Here is a 22069-nt window from a genome sequence, read left to right as displayed (position 1 = left end):
GGTAGTTATTAAGAATTCCTAATCTGGGTGTACCTGGGTACATTAGTTGGTGGAGCGTTGGACTCATGATTTTGGCTCAGGTCATGATCTCATGGGTTGTGGGATTGAGCCCCATATAGGGCTCTGTGCTCTGTGGGGAGTCTGCTTGAGATTCTCTCTCTCCCTCTTCCTCTGCCCTTTCCCCTATTATCTATCTCTCTCTCTCTCTCAACTAAATAAATAAATCTTTAAAAAAAAAAAAAAAAGAATTCCTAATCTGGTAGTCAATCTAACAAAAGACAATAAATGAATTCCTAATTCTGTCCATTGTGGCTCACAGATCTTATACAATGAATGCTTATTATTTAGATATTAACAGTGTTTTTGCAAGTCATTTGCAGCAACCTCGTGTCTTTCAAAGGGCTCCTTAGGTCTTTCACAGGGTATGATGATGTTAAATTGGAGCACTGATATTCCTTGTAAGAACAATCTTTTGTCCTTCATGCTTCCTTTAAAAATTGCACAGAAGATAAACTGACTGGTTGGCCATCCCTGAGCCAGACAAATTTACCTACCCCTAGTGCCCACTTTCCATCTAGTTCCAGAATTTTCCCAGTGTGGTGGGCATTGGGTAAGATCCTAAGTGACCCTACAGCCAACAGGCCCCAAATATGATCCCAGTATCCAAGTTCAAGCCCTGTCAGCCCACCAGAGCTAATGCGGCCTCTTGGGGCCAAAGGGAGGGGAGCCTGTTATCTGGCTATTTGCCTTGCAGTTTTTGATTGCGCTCTACAAACCATGGGAACCCAAAAAGTAGTATCCAGCATAGAAGCTGAGGCTGAGCTGGTCTTTAAGTAAAACATGGGGCCTCTCCTGAGCCGTTGATAGCAAAGACCTTCCTGCAAAGGAACAGATGGAGGACAAAGAAAGAGAATAAAGAGAAGGGCAAAAGCAGCAATCAGAGAGGTGTGAGTTTGAGTCCTGTCATTGTCTCTTAGCAGCTGTGTGACACTGAGCAAGTTATGTAATCTCTCCTGCTCTGTTTCCTCTTTTGTAAACCTAGAATAAACTGTACCCGCCTCATAGGCACGCATGTCAAGTGCTTAGCACAGAGCCTAACACATAGCAAACACCACGTGAGTGACCACAAAGGGGAAACTTATCAGGAGAAGAGCCAGGGTAATTGGGGGGTGAGGCAGAAGGGAGCTTCAAATGGCCCAAGTTTGCAGCAAATAGAATAGAGTTGGAGCCAAACAGAAGACCCAGTAAAGGGGAGAGATTATAAAGCAACTTTTCCTAAAGAGATTTTCCAGGGAGGGGGTGGGGTAGAAGAAATCATTCGGTGGTCTGATCTTCCTAGCTCCTGGGCCATTCTAAGGTCTTCCTATCAGGCATTCCAGAAACTTCTCACTTTGAATTTAAAGAATTACCGGGCCCTTCTTCCTCTTCACTTCCAAAGAATTTGCATCATCTTTGTTTAGTTGACTGTGACCCTACAGTTCTTACAGTTCATTGAACCATAATCCTCTGAGAAACAGGTGAGAAGAAAAGGACAATAAAACCTTAGTGCAGGTGCATTCTCACCTTTCAGCTATGCTGAGTGTCCCTCTGCTGGCCCACAAGTGGGTCAGCACAGCTGGGATCCCAAACCAGGGCTGTGGTCAGAGGGTGGTATCCAGCCGGTACAGAGGCCACCTTCTCCCTGCCTTGAGATACCGCCCTCTCCATCTAGCAAGGACTACATACCATTCCATCCAGAGAAGGGGGGTATGAGCAGAAGGGCGCCTACCTGGGCATTCTTCATTGCTGCAGATCCACAGGCTATTTCGGCAAATGCTGTTGGGGAGAGAAGCACAGGTCGTGGCTAGTTGTGCAAACACAAGGGTGCATGAACACACCTAGAGCTCATCACAGACACCACAGCCCCCAAAGGGAGGGATTTGGGAAAAGAAGGGAGCTGGTGCTAGGGGGGGTCTTTATGAGGCTGAAGGTGAATGGCACAGGGCTGTGGCCAAAGAGGGAGGCATCTTGGAGATAAGGCTGAGGGGGAGAAACCCTGATGGAGAGAGAGAGAAGAAGAAAATCTAGGGGACCCAGTGTCCCTGGAGATTCCCCCACTGCCCAGCATCCCCGTCCACTGCCCTTGGGCCACCTTCCCAGACCTCACGGCGCAGCCCCAGGTACCAAGTGTTGCAGTCCTGCAAGAGGGAGGAGCCCGGAGGGTACCGCTCCCCGGCATGCACACAGGAACACTCAGCGCTCCCCACGCAGCGGCCTTCATCCAGGAGCTGTCCCTCTGTGTTCAAGGACATCAAGGCAAAGACTCAGTTTATCATCATTACTCATCTCCCAGCTACAGAATCCCCGTGGGTGATCACAGCTGAGGGCTTCTTCAGGAAGCTCAAAGAACCTGTTCCATGATGTTGCTCTTTCCCATTAGGGCCATACAGGGGGGAGGGAAATTATTAATCTCTCTCTGTCAAAGAAATGGGGGAAAGAGCTTTGCTCAAGGTCCTCCAGTGAGGAAGGCATGAGTCTAGGCTGAGAGCGTCTCCCAGGAAGCTTGAAGAACTTGTATGACCCTTACTTTCACATTAACGCACTGAAAGAGAGGGCATTATTAACCTGCATTGCACAGATGAAGAAAGGAGGCAAGAGTTTTTGTTCAAGATCGTCCAGCGGGGAAGTCATTAGTCAAAACACACAGGCCGCACTCTCAGTAATTAAACAGCATTTTTCACCAAAGCTCACACGGCCTCTCCTGAGAAACACTTTCTAGTGCAAAGCTCTTTTTCAGCTGAGCTCACATGGCAAACCCAGGAGACGTTTTAAAATATCTTTCACCCAGACCCGTGCCCTGACACGAAACTAAGAAAACAAAAGTGCCGCTCAGATCGGGCCACGTGCTCCCCAAACAAAGTCACTGTCGGAGCCCAGACCGTCCTTCTGTTTCCGAGACACACGCGCTTTCACGGATCCAGCACAACAGGAAAACAGAAATTAAAAATAACCCCCGGCTCAATCCTGATCCCTCTGTACAAAGACAGTTTAAAAAATAAATAAAAGGCTTCTGATTTCAGCAATGGGTGACAAACACAAGTGGCCTTCATCTGGCCTCCCCAAGCCAAGGGCACTGGCAAGGTCTGGGATTTGCGAATAAAGTGAGAAGCTTGTTACCAGGGCAGCTGCAGCCATCCACGCATTGCTCCTGACACACTTCTTGGACGTGCAGGCTCTGGCAAGTTCTGGTGCAAGGGGACACGCACTCCTTGTACTCCATGCCTGCCGGGCATGCCGGTCCTGAAACGGAAAACCCAGCAGTCTCCCCGGAGCACCCCAGAGAGCACCTCCTAAGCCACGCTGTCCTCAGAGCCCCTGCGCTCTCTTGTCTGCTCCCCTCTGTCTTCAGGGCCCCAGGGGCCAGCTCCACCCCAGTGGCACCCCAATGGTCCACGCGCCCTCCAAGACCACCCTGCCAACCACCCTTCCCCTGAAGGGACATCTTCCATCTTGTAGAGCCTGGCTAAGACTCAGCAGGGTCACCTGGGACCACCACCCCTGCCCCTTGGTCATCTGTTTCTCCATGAACAGCTTGGTATTTTTTTTGTTCCCCTATGCTCTGTCTCTTTCACCTAAAACCCTCTCGAGGTAATATCAAACTCCTCTAGGTTAAAAATAAATGTCCTTCTGGGGCCAAGCAAGGGGTAAGTGGCTTCCTCCATCACATCCCTCCTCTGAGGGCTCCTCTTCCTCATGAAACTGGCCCCAGTCAAAGGCCCCACCCAGCACAGGGTACACACCATTCACACCCACTTTCCCCACAGGGGTGACTTGCTCCCTATTTATTTTCCACTGTGTTGCAGGACTGTCTTCAGGGCCTTATCACCTAAGCATCTGTCCTCCCCCGCTGGACCCAGCTCCTCCTGGGCAAGGACTGGCTCCCCTCCTTTGTCTCTCAACCTTGTGGCCGACTGATGCGTAGAGCAGCTGAAGAACCGGAACATACCAGTGACCTTTCCTGGGCTTCGAAACACCAAACAATTGCTCCGAACCCCTTCTCCTCCAAGAGGCATCTCCCCCCCGCAACCCTATCTTCAAAGACCTAAAATAACAGCCACTCCACCTGACAGCGGAGAAACCAGCTGCTAATAGCCACCTTCTCACGCCCCCACAGCAGAGATAAAAGTTCTAATTTATAAGCGGGGGAAAAAGAACACACACTGAAAAACATGTGTGTGCTGTAAATATTTGGCCGGCTGTTCTGTCTCCATCAGCCAGGATGGCCTGTGTAATTATGGCACTGTCCATCTGCATGGCTTTTGGTCCATGGTGGAAAGTCTGGAGGGAGAGGAGGCTTCTTGCAAGGGAACCACAGAAGTTCCTACTTAATTATGATAATTTGGGGATGGTGACAATGACAGTGAGCAGGGACCCAGTGAGACTGGGAGATCCAAACCACAGGCGTCACGAGGTGGGGAGGAGGGAAAGGGGAGCCCTGGGCTGGGAGGAGACAAGGCTGGGTTCATAAAAGAGAAGGGCTTATGGAGAGCCTGCCAAGCTCTGCAAGATCACAGTCTGGACAACTCCCTGCTCCTCGTCAACAGGCAGGCAGCGAAGTCGTGAGCCGAAATCAGGACAGGTGGGATTCCCGTCAGAGGCGGGGAATGTTCTCCCAATCCAGGGAATAGATTTCCTGAGGGAGTCCCAGGGCACTGAGGGAGGCATGGCCTAGAACGGAGGCAAGGGGACAGGTGCTGGACGGCCTTCCCAGCTGCAGCCTTTAAGGGAAGGGACGCCCCCTGCGGGCCAGGCCTCTGTGATCAGGTGGCCCAGGAGCATGACACAGCCCGAGGGCTTCCCTAGTGACACCCCAGGACGGACACCACTCATCCCCAGCCGGGAGCATGAGCCGCAGACTTACGGCAGGTGCTGTGGTCAGTCCAGCGGTACAAGACCATCCCCTGCTGGGCACAGGCCCGGGCGTACTCCAGGAGGACCTCGCAAGGGCACCTCAGCCCCCGGGCACATGTGCACAGAGCCCTTTCGCACAGGGCCATGAAAGGCTCAGGGTCCACCAGAGGGTGGCAGCGGGCAAACACCGAGGCGCTCTTCAGAAGCTGGCACTGCTCCCATGGGTCCTGTGGGAACGAGACGCCACACGGTGAGGACAGGAGCAGTGTGGCCCAGGCTCTGCGGGGCACTGGCTTATGTCTTCCTGGACGTGGCTCTGCGAAGATCCCGCCCTGCCTGGAAAACTGGGGATGCTCCCTCACACCGGGCACGGAGTAGGTGCTGATCAACAGTTCCCAAATTGAACAGTCTTATCAATCCAGAGGATTCTCGGAAATGTCCCCCAGATCCTCTGCCAGGCAAACGCAGTCCTTGGATTTACCACCTTGTTGATACCCTCAACCTAACAACACAGGGCGGGGTCGAAATTGTTGCTTAGTACTCTCGAAACACAGTAGTACAAACACTCCTACGTATTGTCTTCGTAAACATCTCTGCATTCTGTGTTCTAATGATTCTAACTGCCCTTTTTTTTTTTTTCCAGTTTAAAATCTCTGAAGTTGATGGGGCGCCTGAGTGGCTCAGTGGGTTAAGTGTTTGACTCTTGGTTTCGGCTCAGGTCATGATCTCAGGGTTGTGAGATGGAGCCCTGCGTTGGGCTCCCACGGAGTCTGCTTATCTCTCTCCCTCCCCCTCTACTCTGCCCCACCCCCTTTCTGTCTCTCAAATAAGTAAATAAATAAAATCTTAAAATCTCTGAAGTTGGGAGTCACAGCTTTGGAAGCCATTCCCCGTGATCTCCTTATTTGCAACAAATGAAAGTTTTCTTTATGTGACAAAATAAAATAAATAAAATAAAATAAAATAAAATCTCTGGAGTTGGGGTGCATCTTCCAATCCATCTAGGAAGCAGGGCAGAATGTCACAGCTGCCCCAGGTCACAGTAGGCTGGGTGCTGGGGTGTGGGGTGCAACTCCGAAGGAGGCCCAGGGCCCAGCTGGGTGCAAGCAGGTGGGCGTGGCTGGTTCCCTGCACCTGGTAGAGAGGCCGCCGCAGGGGTTGCTCGGCTGCAGACATAAGGGCAAGGACAACGAGCCAGCTGAGCCACTGCTGAGCGTGGCTGCTCCCTGCATGACCCCACCTGTCTGGCTTACCTGCCTTCAGGTGGGAGACTCCACAGCCACTGCAGGGCTGAAGCCCAGCCCTGCCACTCCCGGGCGGTAGGGACTGAGGCAAATGCCCTCACCTCGCTGGAGACGGGCGTCCTTGAGTAACACAGGAATAATCCCAACAGGTGCTGCCTTGCTGGCGGTGCCTGGCCCTGAGCCAGCGATCGATGAATGAAGACCACTGTAGTGGGTCCCAGGACCACTGAGGTCTTGGGTGATGACCCGCATCCTGCCATGTGCCATCCCGGGCATTTCACACAGGGGAAACTGAGGTCTCTGCAGACCGTGCCGGGAAGAGTCCTGCCCTGGACTTGTTACGGCCTCACAGCTCCAGATCTGAGTTTCGCCTCTTGCACCTGCTAGCCGTGTGACCTTGGGCTATTTCTTAACCCCTGCTCCTCTGTCAACTGGGGATAATAATGACAGTTCCTATGTGATGCGATGGTAGTGGAGATTGAATGAAATCAGGCAGGTAAAGGTTTCACCACAAAAATGATGACTCCATATCATCATTGTGGATCTCCCAGCCACCAGAGAGGTCCCTTCCACCCTCGCTCCTCCCAGGAGGCTTGTCCTCCAGAATGCTGGGCAGCTTAGCAGCAGGACAGACGACATCTTTGTCCCTTTCCCCCTGTCTGCATCTGGGGGAGACTGGGCTACACCAGGATGAATGGTTGCCATGACAACATGATCACTTTACTAGTATCTCGGAGACTCTTTCGAGCGAGGGGATGGAGGAGGGACCCTCTCTTCTTTGCCACAGGCAGGTCTGAGACTCTCCTGAGACTCAGGAGAGGAGGCCAGGGCCTGCGTCCAGTTCTTTCCATTCTGCTACACTGCCTGACCCATGAGACAGGCCCCTCGGAGAGAGATGTTCCTGGGCTCTGAAAGGGCAGCCAAGGGTGCCCGGGGAGGGCCAGAGGCTCGGGCTCTTGCTGGCCGTTCTCCTCACCCACAATTTCGAACCAGAGAAAAACCGAAAAAGGCGGCTCCACGAGTTTTTTCTAGTGCTTCTGCTGTCACCCCACTGGGCTGTGGGACAGCGCCTGGAGCAGACACTATAGTGCAGGACAGTCCCACAGGGACCAGGCACCTGGGGTTCCCACCAGCATGGCACAGTGTCAACCAGAGGAAAGAAGAGACTCAGGAGTCCAGCGTCCCCTCCCACTTTGAGAGCAATGTGAGGCAGAGTCCAGCCTGGCCCATCTCCAGCTGGCCCAAATCTGTCTGTCCCCTGCTCAGAGGAAAAGTGGGACCCGTCCTCCAGCACATTTCCTGGGGGGTCCCTTGAGACATTAAATGGTTTATAGAAAGCTGTAGCAAGAAGGGTGTTTTCTGATTACTCACCTGCAGGATGGGAGTGGATTTCTGCAGAAACAGCCACCTCCCTTTTTAGAACAATGCCTCCGGCCTCTCCATGCGCACCTGAAAATCTGGCTAGGATATCTTTCTCAACAGAGACAAAAGGAAAAGTCTGTCTTCCCATCTTGCCCTCCGGTCTTCCTCTGGTCAGCTCTGGCCTGAACTCGGCCCATGAGGGTGACCACAGTCTGAGGGTCCCACTGCAGTGTGGCGGCATGTCTAGCTTGCCACCTCTGCCTCCCAGCCTTCCCCGCTCCACCACAGGTAGCCTGGTCAGGCCAGGCCAGGTCCCAAGACAGAAATAAGTCCAGGATGGAGTCAACACCGTGTCCTGTCAGACCCTGGAGAGAGACGTCGGCAGGTAGAAGGTGACCAAACCTTTACTCAACAAGCACTGGTCATGTGGCCTCTAGACCTCTAGTGTGTGCCCAAGTCAGGACATAAGGCAAATCTGACTGCGTCCCACCCCAGCTTAAAGGGCAAAGTTCTAGCTCCTTAGAAAGGCAGCAAGGCCAGGTCTTCCAGGATCTTACCCGGGCTAATCTCCAGCTCATCCCCCTCCGGCTCCCAATCTCACACATCACCAATGTCCCCTGAACAAATAAAGTGGTTTCAGACACCACCTTGGCACCCACTCCCACAAACGGGCCCTTCATAAGCCTGCAACACCTTGCAAGAACACAAACCTCCTCAGAGAAAGGCCAGATAAACAGGCTTGCAGATTTGGAAACTGAGGCATGGAGAGAAAAGCATTTACTAGATCAGCGGTTCACAAAGTGTGGTTGGTCCGGGAACCCCCTACAGACTCCCAAGATCCTTGCAGAGCTTCATAAGATCAAAACTACTGTTATAATCATACTAAGATGTTATCTGGCCTTTGGGCTCTTGCTCTTTCATGAGTGCACAGTGGAATTTTCCAGAAGCTCCACGGTAGGTGATCGTACCACAGACTGACTACAGATGCTGACATGAGAATCCAGCTGATTTCTCTTAAGCCAGATAATAAAGAGATTTGCAAAACTGTGAAACACTGCCATTCTCCTCTCTAGACATTTTTCTGTTAGGCATTTATAGTGGCCTTTATTAAAAAGATGTCATCTTGTTAAATATAATATGTTTATTATTTTTTAAATGAGTATGTTGTAAATTTCTCCGTTTTATTTTCTAATATAATACATATCAATAGATAATCCAAATCCATAATCAACAGATAATCCATAGAAAATCTCTTTCATGTCTTCTATTATTCTTAAGAATGTCATGGGGTCATTAGACCACACAGTTTACAAACTGTGGTAGCGAGCAGGGCTCAAAGCCTGACTGCATCCTACAGGCCCGTCACCTGTCACCAAACCACAATTTACGTGGTTTGCCCCCATGCCCCCGGCCCTCCCCACCTGTTTCCTCACACCAGGTTAGACAAAGGGATTACAGAAGACAGAGCATGGGTTTTAGAAGCAAGGCTGCACTACAGTCCCAACCCCATCACTTCCAAAGTGTGTGTCTGTGGGAAAATGACCTCGCCTGTCTGTGCCTCTGTTTCCTCCCCTATAAAGAAGGCAGAGTGGAGACTGAAAGTTGCCTAGGATCTGTTCCTGCCTTCTTTCTTAGTCATAGCACCTTCAATTTTCAATCTTTCAATGATTCCATCTCTTCGCCTCCCCGGCAGCTGGGAGTAGGCATAACTAAGCTTTGTCCAGTAGGACGTAAGCAGAAGGGTCATGAACTACGTTCCAGACAATGTCCTCAAAAGGAGAGGGTGCTTCTTTCTTAGCCCCTTGTCTCCCCACCGATGGAATGTGGCTGTGATGCCTGAGGAGTGAGCCGCCATCTTGGACCAGGAAGTGGAAACTCCATGCCAACAACAACAGGGAAACGAGACCGAAGGACCCCGGATCCCAGCACCAAGGCATCCTGCGCTGGCCCTGCACATCCCACCTGAGCTTCTTTACAACGAGAGAGAAACAAACTTCTCTGTTACTTTGGGTGTCTGGTCACTCACAGTGGGACCTATTCCTAACTGTCACAGATAGCAATACCTACGGAAGCCGGTTGCTGCAAAATAAGACTGGACAACTTTACATGAGAAAGGCAATCAAGGGCCTATCACTATTGCCATTGGCCAACTGTCAATAGCAGCCACACAGCTCGAAAATGGCTTCTCCGCAGCTCTCTGCTGAGCCATTCTGGCTGAGACACAAGCAACAGTCAGCTCATCTGCATGCTCCCAGCGTGTCCCTGGCTCCAGTGCCCGGCATCAGCTACTTCTATCTTCCTTCATCTCTTGTCTGCAGTGCCAGAGGCTGGCGGGAGTGATCCAGCCCCAGCTCCGTCAGCCCATGACTTCACCCTGCCCGGGTGGGTATGCAGACCCAACTGCAGCCCAACTTAATCACATTTGCAGTTCATTGAAGAAGTCCAGGCCTCTTCCCTGGAGATGCCAAGCCCCGTCCGAGGGAGCAGGAGAGAAAAGCAGCACATCTCCCCAGCAGCAGATAGCCGGGGAGGAGATCTAAAGCTTAGCTATTGTGTTTGTTCGCAAACAGCTGACCAAGGAGAAGGGAGGGGGCATTCCTAGGACTGAAGTGAACAAAGGAAGGCGAAGCTAATATATAAAGTGCAAGATTGTTCACCCAGGCCCTGATCTTTCCAGCCCTGGGGTGGGTGCCCGGCAGCTGCCCCTGGAGGAGGTATGGAGGCGCCTGGCGCCTGAACAGGTCCAGAATAGTGGGTTCAAGAATTCATCCCCGTGGCAGGGCATAGTTTCTCATTGGTCAGCTAGCAAGGATGGATGGGGGAGGGTTGCTGATTCTATTTATATCTTCTGGCTGCCCTGGGACTCCCACCCACATTCCAAGATCTGGCTCACAAAGCCCCCATGAAACTGGTCAATAGATTTCCACCAAATGGATGGGGTTTTTTTGTTTGGTTTTGTTTGAGGTTTTTTGTGTATGTGAAGTTGGACATTCCTCCCTCTGAGATGATTGGGTTACACCCCTCATAAGAAGTAGGGGAACTGGATATGTCACAGAAGTCCCCATATCCCAAAGGACCCTCCTTACCCTCTGCCCTGGTCTCCTGGGAGGTATGTGAGCAATTGTCAGGGACCAGGGCAGGGCTCAGTGGGCTCGGAGGACACAGGCCAAGCACCACCCCCAGGTTCGCAGTTTGGGGTCTGTCCAAGCCCTGGGATAGAACCATTCCACTCATCCTGCTCCCAGTAAGGAAAGATCATCGGCTCTGTGCCAAGAGCTGATTCCCTGAGCCGCCATACCTTCACCATTCTTTTGGCAATTTGTCACCTACTGACCCAAGATGGCATTTATGTTGTTCTCTTTCATAGTTGTTCAGTTTCCCGTATGTGTTTTGTCCCTTGAACAAGATTGCAGAACCAGTCTGTGTAGTTTACTATCACCCAAGCCCCACAAAATACTTCAATAAATATATACGCATGGGTACCATCAGATTCTTGTTCATTCTTGTCCTCATCAGGGGAAAGAAAAAGAAAAGAAAGCCACTTAGGGAACATTTTGTTAAAGGATTTTGAGATCGTTATGTTAGGAAGCCATCTGAACTGAAAGCTTGAGGACTAGGACCTTATCTGACCCTCCTCAAGGGTTTGTCAGATAAATACTGCTTGACTGGGGGGAAGTCTCTGAAACCCTGTGGCAGCCCCTGATCTCTGCTATAAAGCTAGACCCCAAAAGCACACTGGTCAAGGTCACCCCCATCCCACCACAAGCACATGGGCTCACTGCCACTCTGACTTATGATAAGCCTAATATTCCTGACATCGATGAAAAGAATTTCTTCTGCTCCAGACACCTGCCTGAGGTTGCTACTGCTCCTACTCAACGATTGACCACTGGAAGGCCGAGTGATAAATGGTGTACTCGGTCTTCTCAAGAAAGACTGGTCATCTTGAGGACCAACTCTGGGGAGGTATACGGAGAGAACTCTTGGGGCTGGGGGCCTGAAAGGGTCCTCACATTCAGAAGGCAGCAGCAAAAGCAGGAAATGGCCTTCCCAGTCTGGGAGAGGTGATCCTGGAGGAGGATGGCTGCAGCAACGTTTCCCAGTGGAAGCGAGGTCAAGGTCACAGCCATTGAGTATAGTTCTGCAGGGCATCCAGTGCATGGTGGCAACATGCTGGGGGGTTATTGTTCACACTGTAGACACCACACAGGTACACGTACATTCTATGCACACTTCTAATGCTTATTATGGCAATTTCCCAACAGGCAGTGGTAAAGTGCCTTGAGGAAGGGGCACCTTTTTCTAATTAGTAAGAATATTGGGTGGACTAGCTGCAGCTTCCTGTTGTAGTGAGGACTGAGGACAAAGACAGGATCCCTTCATAAGGTTCAGCCCTTGCTGACAGTACCCAGACTAATAGAATGTGAATTAAAAAAAAAAAAAAAGGCAACCTAAGAATCTTTCTAAAATGTTCATTATACAGTAGAGTTACCTGCAAATTAACATCAATTATCTGAGCATTTAGAGCTTGGGGCTTTTTATTACTAGGTCTGCACCCTGAGCTCCAGACTCCAGCAGCCCTGCCCTCTGTTTCAAAAGCTAAAAAATAGTGGAAATTTGCATGCAATCAAACAAGCCATTATTCAGTCCCAGTAGAGAGGCTCCGGGGTTTTGTTGGCATAACAAGGAAACATTCATCCCCTAGGTATAAGTAATATGACCTGGCTCAGAATTAGCTGACTCCTTGCTACAGTGTGGAAAGAAGGAGAGCGCCAGAGAAGCGGGGAGAATAGATTCTGGCGGCTCTCAAGAAAAGTTCTTTGGTCAATGTAGCCTTCCCCGGAACACTCTGCCACTGCAAATGGTCCTTAGAGCCACAATGGCAAGAGCTTGTATGTAATGCCCATTTACCAGACCTGACTTCTGAACCCAGGGGCCCAGGGGATGAACGAAGCAGGCAGAGAACAATTCCAAAGCCAGCACTAATCACCTCCCAGGAGATGAGTCATTGCGCTTCCCAGCCAGTGAGGGTGCCCCGATCTTGGGTGAACACAACCTGATTGGCTGAGACCAAGCCAGGTCTGTCTTCTCGGTAAACAACCTCATACTAGTGCTGAGCTTAAAGAAGCTTGTGCCTGGGGAGGTCTGGCGTGTTTGGGGGCCTCAGCCCAGCACTAAGAACTTGGTAACCAATTTCTCAGGCTGCTCCCAGGACACTGGTTAGTAAAGACTTCAACGCACCCAAGAGACAAAGTGAGTAGCAAGCCTGCAGCTGGAGCCTTCAAAAAGCACCCCTGGAGAAAAACAAGGCTTCTCTTGGATTCTTCCTCCCTCCCTCCCCTTTGTCCCCAGGAGACAGAGTGTCCTATCTGCTTCCTCAACTCCGCCTAGTATCAGGTTCTTCATTTGAAAATCGTTTTCACCTCCCACCTCTTATGGATAGGTGAGAGTATCCCTTTGTACTCCAAGGGTAGGGGAATATTTGTCCAGCTTACTTGGCACTGGCCCATGTTTGCAAAATACAGTGACACAAAGCCCATGCCCTCGAAAAGCCAATTCAGTACTTACATGGCCTGCAACCCCACCTCACCACTGAGGCACCCCTGCCTTAACCCCACCCCTGCCTAGAGAACACTGAAGGGCAGGAGCGGGGCAACCGCCTGCTAGCCACAAAACAGTAAGTTAGGAAATAAAAGACAGAAATGATCAAAATCTCTCTTCCTGCCCCTCACTGCACATGATTCCTGGAGGGCACTCCATCTGAAATTCACTGGGGTTACCAAGCAGCTCTAGAAGAAAATTTGGCTTCTGTCACTTACCCTGCCCCTCAGCATGAATGTGTTTAGACACCTTCTCTCCTTCTAACCTCATGCTGTGCTCAGCTCCCCAAAAGGAACTGGGTTATAATTGGGAGGAGGGGAGGAAAAGAGAAAGGAAAGAATTTTGGAGCTTATGCTTAAAGCGAGCGCTGTGTGTGTTTGGCCTCTTCCCATTCTCATGGTATGGCCATTGCAGCCTCGAGAACAGACAGCGGGAGGACACCAGGGGTCAATAAATAATAATAATAATATTAATAATAATAAGAACAGCTCATACAATTGAGCCCCACCGCCCTAAACACTCCATACATATTCTCTCTTATCCTTGCATTGGCCCTGTGGGTTGCTCTTCTTATGCCCATTTTATGCATGTAGAAACTGAGGCTCGGACAAGGCAAGTGTCTCCCCCAGAGTTACAAAGCCAGGAAGCGGCCTGACCCCCAGCCCATATCCTTAGCATAATGCTGAGACCCACAGAGGAGAAAAAATCAAGGGGCTACCAAGGGCATGCACCAGATATTTCAAAAGTTTTCCTGGAAAGAAGAGTAAACTACCCTCTTCCACACAACAACACCCTCCTCCTGGGTGTTAGAACTTGGTTGGCCTTAGTTGGTTGCCAGTACTGGGCTACGTTCCAGGTGACACAGATGTTTATGGACAAGCCGGAAACCTAGCACCACTGAAACCTTGGAAACCCAAGAAAAGGAGGCATTTGGAATGTGCTTGTTTAGAAATTGGAAATTGTGTTTACAATCTAGGCAGCTGGACTAAATATCAAGCTAGAGTATTTTCCTGTGCCTGACAAAGTCCTTGGTTCTGATGGAACAATCTGGAAGAGACTCACTGCATGAATAACCAGCTAGCAATGAAGGTCTCCCATGCTAAGGTAGGGGACTGTGTGTGTGTGTGTGTGTCTTTTGCTTCTGGAGTAGGGGATGGCTGGAATTTCCCTACTCCTGTGCAGAGTTGGGTAAATCGGACTTCTGCAAGCTGCTGACGGGTGATCGATACCGTGAGGGTAGTCCCAATCCCCAGACACATAGCACCACCGACTCCACATTTATCCACCCACTGAATGTTTACTGAGACTTACTGGAACCTGTCTTTCTAGCCCAATCCACTGAAACCTGCAGAGAGTTCTAGAGCTGAAAGGAACCATAAGAATCCTGGAAGCCATCTCCTGAGGGAAAACCCAAGGAAGACCGGCAGAGATAATGAGCAGCCTGAGGCAATGAGGCCGAACAGCAGCCAAGGGGGAGGCAGAGATGGGGAACTCTGACTCTGCAGCTTCTTAGCTGGCGACTCCGGGCAGGTACTTAGCCTCCCGTGGCTTCGGTTTCCTCACAGCTCTGGAGAACTAGAAAGGCCCACCGTGGCCTGCCAAATCCTGTCAGGGCGGTGGGCCCAGGGATAAGCAGGGGCTGTCCTTTTGCTGTGGGCTGGAACAGGGCGGCTGCTCCCTGGGTGGGGGCTGGGGAACAGCATTCTACAGGGGCTGTCTGGTGCAGTGCAGATGCCCTTCAAAGCCAAGGACGCATCCCCTCACGGCTAGCAGTGCTAGCTGCTGAGGGCTCACAGCTGCGTCCCTGCATGCGTTGCCCTCAGTCCAAGAGACTATCCCGCCTCCCTGGCCAAAGGAAGCCTACATCCGATGACCAGCTGGTCGGTTCAGGCTTGCCTGGGGGCCCCCCAGCTTTCGGAGCTCCCTGAACGATCAGCTGAGACCTCAGTTTTGAGTACATGGTGGTTCACCCTCCCCACCGCCCAGCACTGCCTCTCTCAGTCCCTCTCTCTCACGCTGCTCCTGACAGGTCCCCAGTCACTCCCGGCATGGGGGACCTGACTTACACCACCTCCAAGAAACCCTGTCCCCCAGACAGTGAGTGTGTGCGCACAGCCTCAGTAGGACCATCCCTGTGCTGACAAGGGCCCAGCTTCACCCCGGAGCCATGCTGCTTCTCCTCTCTCAGCCCCGGCAGCCGGACCCCAAGGGGGAGAGGGTTCATCCATCAAGGGAGGTCCTTCCCCTTCAGAAGCATCACCTTCCCAACACCCCACCCACCGTGGCCCAAGTGCCCCCCTGGAGAAGGTAGAGGCAGAGTGCAGTCTTGCCCACTCTCTCCCACCAGACCCCCTCCTCTCCAAGGGGGAGGTTCTGGTAGTGGGGTCATAAGGAGCAACTCTGAAGGGGAAGAAGCTGCTAATGAGCTACCATATGGTTAGAAATAGGGGTTGTGCGGAAAGGGAGGGGAGGTGCCACCATCGGTACTGAGCCCCAGGACAGAGGCACACAGATGATAAGGAGGCCATGGGACCAGAGAGGCAGTGACTGGATTGATGCAGCCACAAGCCACGGAATGCCACAGCTACCAGAACCTGAAAAGGAAAGATTTGCCCCCCAGAGCCTCCCAGGGGAGAGCGGCCCTAGTGGCACCATGATCTTGGCCCAGGAAAACTAAATTCAGACTTCTGGCTCCCAGAACATGAGAGAATACGTTTCCGTTGCTGTAAGCCACTAATTTTCCGACTAATTTGACACCACAGCCTCAGGAAAATATTATCATGCCCAGGTTGGACACCTCAGGCCCACCCCTCCCTCCTCTTCCCTCAGCTTCCCTGACGATAAAGTAACCCCCTTCCTGCTGATGTGCCAGTAAGACTATGGTGCCTTGCCCTCCTAGTTGTACTTTATAATAACCACTTGTTGAACACCTAAAAAGGAATAGGTTCCTGTTGCAGAATTTCAGACAGGTGGCAGGTGATGATGGAGATATTTGGGGACAAGAGAGGGCATTAGAGTGCAAAACAGAAAAGTCTAGTCACTCACTCTACCAACTCATTAGACAGACCCATTTTCAGAGTTCCAGGTCCAGAACAGTGTTAGATTCGAGCTAACCAGACTCCGGCCACAGTTGGGTTTTAGGAGAAAATGGTTGCCCGTGGGAACCCTTCTTTGAAGAGCCAGAGGGACCCACAGAGGTAGGCCCACTGTACACCTCGATGGAGGACCTGAGGCCTCAGATGACTTTCTGCCTCTCACTCCCAGGAGTCCCACTCCCCTCAGACCACCCCAGAGGTACCCACCTGCTGCATTTCCTCAGAGGAGACATTGCATGGGCTGCTGGGAGGGGACACCCGTTTGCACCGTTGTTCCCTGCTGCTCAGGGCCCAGGAGTTGGCGAAGTCGTAGGGGTCCGAGGTCAAGGTCCCTGTGGAGAAGGTTTCAGGAACGAAGTCACAGTTAAGCCTGACCCAGGACTTCTGAGTGAAAAGTCTAGGTCTGTCATCACCCAAATCAACCTTCTGTTAGATGGGTACACAAGCGCCTGGGTTGGGGACTACCTTTTGTGCAGCACTCAGTGGAATACCACAGGGCACAAGCCCCAGGGCTTAGCCAGTGTGTCGTGAGGGGTGGCTGGATGGATGCACACAGTGAGGAAGACGATGAAAAGCATGCCCATCCACGCTGTCTCCATGTCCTTGCGTGCCTTTCCCCTCTGTGCAGAATGTTCTCCACCCCCAGTACCTTGACTGTCTCCTCACATTCTTTGAGATGCAGCTCCAGAGCCACTTCCTCCAGGAAGCCCTTCTGAACGAGTTCTGCTCCCAGCCCCCTGCCCCAGCCTGTGTTCCCTCAGCACCCCCGCCATCCTTCCATCAAAACTCCCATCGCCCTTTGTGTTAGTATTCTTTTTGTTTATATTCATACTCTGTCTGACCATGAGCTCCCTAATTCAGGGGACAGGCTGTGTCTCTTATCTCTGGCTTCTTATCTGGCGCTTTGTAAACACTCAAAATATTTTTGCAGATTGAAGGGAAGAATGTGACATGGAACCTGAGCCCCCAGTCACTGCATCCCCTGGGCTTTCACAGCGTTGGGGCCTAGTGCTATACCGATCATGCCACCATCAGCTCCCACAACAGAGGGAGGGCCTATGGGCTTCCATGGCAAAGGAGATTCCTAATACCACTTCTGAGTCTTCACTGCAAAGGGACTAATGGAGCATTGAGGCAAAGAGTCCTTTTGCATAACCAGGTCCGGAAGAGTGAAGCATGTTTCAAGGCCAAATAATGTACTTGAGAATAGAAAAGAAACTGTCCTTGGGGAAAGAAAGGCAGGACCTTGAAAGTATTGTCAGTTGGCATCTGGCGTGTGGTGAGCAGGGAAAATGCCCCCCCTCAAAGATTCACTTCCTAATTCCTGGAACCTATGAATATTCTCTTTTAGGGCAAAAGATGTGATGAAGGTTTTAAGGATCTTGAGAGGAAGAGCGTATCTTGGATCACCTAAGTGGGCCTTAGAGGCAGTGGGAGGAGAGACAGAGACACACACAGAGACAGGGATGTGGCCACAAGTCAAGGATTACTCCCAGTAGTTGGAAGAGGCAAGGAACAGGTTCTCCCCTTGGGCCTCCGGAGGGAGTGCAGGCCTACGAACACCTTGATTTTAGACTTTGGGCCTCCCAAACTTGTGAGAGAATAAACTGCTGTTGTTTTAATCCATGGAAGAAGCCAAAGGGAATTTAAATTTTTGGAGTTTCTACTGTGTGCCAGGCATTATGATAAGTGCCCCCTGGGTTCTTAGTTACCATGTCCCACAGGCTTGTTCACTTTCTAACATACCACAAGAACTCCAAAAACTTCAGATAATACCATCTTTGTATGGAGGCTATAAAACAAATAAAATTATTGTTATAAAGAAGAAATTGAAACCTAATACAAGGACAAGACAATAAGAAAAAACAATAGAGTTGAAGAAGAACCAAATTTACCTTCTAAAGTTACAAATATAGTCATGGAAATAGAAAGAAAACCCAACTGATGGGTTAGACATTATCTGGAAATTAGAGTTGAGGGAATTAGTGAACCAGAAGAGAGCTCTAAGTAGTGATGTGCTGATGAGCCATCTGTCTGGGGAAAAGCAAAGTCCTAATTTTTAGGATTTGCTGATTTCCATGCTGCAGATACTCCCACCATGGCCAATTTCAAACTACAAACATGACAGTACTGGATGCAGACTTGGAAAAGACCCACACAATCAGTTCTCACCAGCCAGCATGACTGCACTACCCAAAAAGCAACAAAGAGGAATAGAGAGATAGAAAAATGAAAGTAAGGTAATGAGGGAAAAAAAAAAGGATGGAATAAAAATATCCAATATATGTCTAACAGATGACTGAAATTTTTCTAAATCTGATGGAAGATAGGAGTCCTCAGTTTCAGGAATCACAGTCTCAAGCAAGACAATAAAAATAAAACCGGGGCGCCTGGGTGGCTCAGTCAGTTGAGCGTCTGCCTTTGGCTCAGTTAATGATCCCAAGGTCCTCTGATGGAGCCCCACAGTGGGCTCCCTGCTCAGCAGGGAGTCTGCTTCTCCCTCCTCCTCCTCTCCCCCTCGACTTGTGCTCTCTCTCTCTCTCTCTTCTCTCAGATACATAAATAAAATCTTTTTTAAAAAAGATAATAAAAATAAAACCCACATCTAGACACAACATAGTAAAATTTCAGAATGCCAAGAACAAAGAGACGACTTGTATACAAAGATAAATGATATGATCTGCAATGAAATAACAGTTGGACTGACAATCTACTTCTCAAGAGCAACAATGGAATGACATCTTCAAAGTACTATGAGAAATAACTGATGTCCTAGAATTCTATACCTAGCTTAAGTATCATGTAAGAATGAGGGGGAGTTTGTTCCAGTTATCACTATCAGACCCTGAATGAAGGAAGTACTGAGGGATGTTTTTTAGAAAAATAGCAATTGAACCTAGAAGAAAAGAATAAAATACAAGGAGAAATTATGAGCAAAGAACCTGTTACACATGAAGATATATCTAAAGAAGCACTGACTGTGTAAAGCTATAATAATAATGCCAAATTTAGTGGTATTCAAACAAGGTGGAGGGCTCAGTGAGGTAGTGAGGAAAGAAGTAACATTTTTAAAAGCAGTAATAGTAGAAAGCACAAAATAAGATGATTAATAGAAAATGAAATACATCAACAACACAACTGAATATAAAATGAATGAAAAGAGGCAAAACTTCCCAGTAAGAAGACAGGAGAGATTAGGTTACATTAAAATAACAAGAATGAGGGGCGCCTGGGTGGCTTAGTCCGTTAAGTGCCTGTCTTCGGCTCAGGTCATGATCCCAGGGTCCTGGGATCGAGCCCTGCATCAGGCTCCTTGCTCGGGGGAGTCTGCTTCTTCCTCTCACTCTCCCTCTGTGCTCTCTCTCTCTGTCTCAAATAAATAAATAAATAAAATCTTTTAAAAAAATAAAAAAGAATTGCCACGTGACCCAGCAATTCCAACTGTGGATATCTACCCAAAAGAACTGAAGGCAGGGTCTTCAAAAAATATTTGTACACCATTATTCACTTTAGCAAAACATGAAAACAACCCAAGTGTCCTCAAGGCATGAACAGATAAGCAAAACGTGGTAGATACATACAATGTACATTCAGGCTTAAAAATGAAGGAAATTCTGAGCTAAAGGGGATGAAGAGGTATGAACTTCCAGTCACAAAATAAATAAGTCACAGAGGTGAAAAGTACAGCATGGACAGAGTATACCTAGTAAGATTGTAAAACGTGGTTTGGTGACAGATGGTGATTACACTTATCTTGATGAGCACTGAGTAATGTATGGAAGTGTTGAATCACTATGTTATCCACCTGAAACCAATATAACACTGGATGTTGATTATACGGCGATAAAAAAGTGACTTTCTTCCTAAGGGTTTATTGTTAATAATAGCAATACTGCTTCAGAATATCCCACTTACATGTACAGGGTAAATATGTAATCTTATACTTTCCAAGCAAATTTGTGAGTGTATTACCACTTCCTTCATGGCTCTTTGTGACTGGCACATCTGTGTTTCTGAAACAAACAGGCCGTAAGCACTTCTGTTAAATTGTTGACAAATAATCCTTCTATGTTGTTGTTCTCAAACCTGTTCTCTAGATGCTGAAATATGTTACCAAACAAGGTGCAAATTTAAAACAATGCCTGTGTTGAAATAAATGATTTAAATACAAAAAAGAGAAGTTCTGACATATGCCACAACACATGGATGAATTGTAAAGACATTGTGCTAAGCGAAATAAGCCAGTCACAAAAAGACAAATACTGTATGACTCCATTTACATGAGGTACTTGGAGTAGTCAGAATCACAGAGACAGAAAGTAGACTGGTGGTGGCCAGGGGCTGGGGAAGAGGAGGGAAGAACAGAAAGTTATTGCTTAGTGGGTATAGAGTTTCAGTTCTTCAAGAGAAAGAGTTCCAGAGACAGACACTGTGACTGGTTGCATCATAATGTGAATGTACTTAATGCCACTGAAGTGTGCACTGAAAAATGAGTAAGACAGTAAATGTCATTTTATGTGTGTGTACCACAATTTTTTAAATGGAGGAGAAAAAAACCCTATATGTGAATTTTTTTGTGGGGGGAGGGGCAGAGGGAGAAGGAGAGAGAGAATCTTAAGCAGTCCCCACGCCAGCACGGAGCTTGATCTCACGACCCTGAGATCATGACCTGAGCTGAAATCAAGAGTTGGATGCCTAACCGACTAAGCCACCCAGGTGCCCCTGCATGAATGTTTATAGCAGCTTTATCCATAATTGCCAAAGACTAGACACGACAAAATGTCCTTTCCTGGGTGCATGGATAAGCACATTGTGGTAGTAGTACCCTTCAACAACAAACAGGAACAATCTCTTGATACATGCAACAACACAGATGGATCCCTAGTGGATGACGTTAAGTGAAAGAAGCTGGACATGGAAGGCAAAATACTCCAAGTGCAGTATGATTACAGTTACATGAATTTTGGAAAAATCAAAACTATAGGAACAGAAAAAAGGTCAGTGGCTACCAGGGCTAGGGCCTCAGGGAGAGCTCACCTACAAAGGAGCACAAGAATTCTGGATGGAGGACACTGTTCCATAGTTTGTGGTAGTTACATGGCTCTCCACTTTCGTGAAAGCTCTTAGACCTGAAAGGGTTGGCCTTAACTGTATGTAAATTATACCTCGATAAATCTGACTTTTAAAAATAATAATAATAAAATCCAGCTATGTGCTTCTTTCATGCAATACATCTGAAATAAAACCACACAGACTGGTTGAAAGTATGAAAAAATATATGTCAAGCAAATACTAACCTAAAAAAAGGTGGTGCCTATATATTAATGTCAGATTTTAAGGCATAAGGTATTGTTAAAAATGACAAGTCATTACATAAAAGGAAGAGTTCACTAGATTCAATATTTCTAAAATCTAATTGTAAAAGCTCAAAATATATAAAGGAAACTTGATAGAATTACACGAAGAAATTGACATATTCTTCACCACTGTAGAAAAATTTAATACAACTCTCTTAGTAATGGGTAGTTGAAGAAAACAAAAAGTAGTAAATATATAGAATATTTGCATAACACAATTAACAAACTTAATTCAACAAGTATATATAGAATCCTGCACCAATCAGAGAATACACTCTCTTGGAGCATACCTAGAATTGCAAAAAAGATCATGTAGGAGGCCACAAACAAATCTCCTCAAATTTCTAAATTAGAAATCAATTTAGTTACAAAAGATAACTTTAGAAATTCTAAACATCTGGAAATTTTGAACACACTCTACAGGTTAAGAAAGAATTCAATGGCAATTAGAAAATCCATAGAACTAAATGAAAATGAAAATATCAAATTGGTGTGGCTAAGATGGCATTTAGAGGAAAAT

General features: G+C 48.6%; 1 protein-coding gene across 1 annotated transcript in view; it reads right to left on the bottom strand.

The window, feature by feature from the left end:
* Positions 1 to 22069, bottom strand: part of VWF (von Willebrand factor) — a 124228-nt gene that overhangs the window by 86155 nt on the left and 16004 nt on the right. The window contains exons 6-10 of the mRNA XM_044915225.1: positions 16400 to 16524; positions 4901 to 5117; positions 3157 to 3279; positions 2164 to 2275; positions 1769 to 1815 (exon numbers count right to left, since the gene is read on the bottom strand). Of these exons, the coding sequence (XP_044771160.1) occupies positions 1769 to 1815; positions 2164 to 2275; positions 3157 to 3279; positions 4901 to 5117; positions 16400 to 16524 (624 nt within the window). The remainder of the gene's footprint in view (positions 1 to 1768; positions 1816 to 2163; positions 2276 to 3156; positions 3280 to 4900; positions 5118 to 16399; positions 16525 to 22069) is intronic.

The sequence above is a fragment of the Neomonachus schauinslandi genome, chromosome 5, assembly GCF_002201575.2.
Source record: "Neomonachus schauinslandi chromosome 5, ASM220157v2, whole genome shotgun sequence".
Classification (NCBI taxonomy): Eukaryota; Metazoa; Chordata; class Mammalia; order Carnivora; family Phocidae; genus Neomonachus; species Neomonachus schauinslandi.
This window is presented reverse-complemented; position numbering and strand designations above follow the sequence as displayed.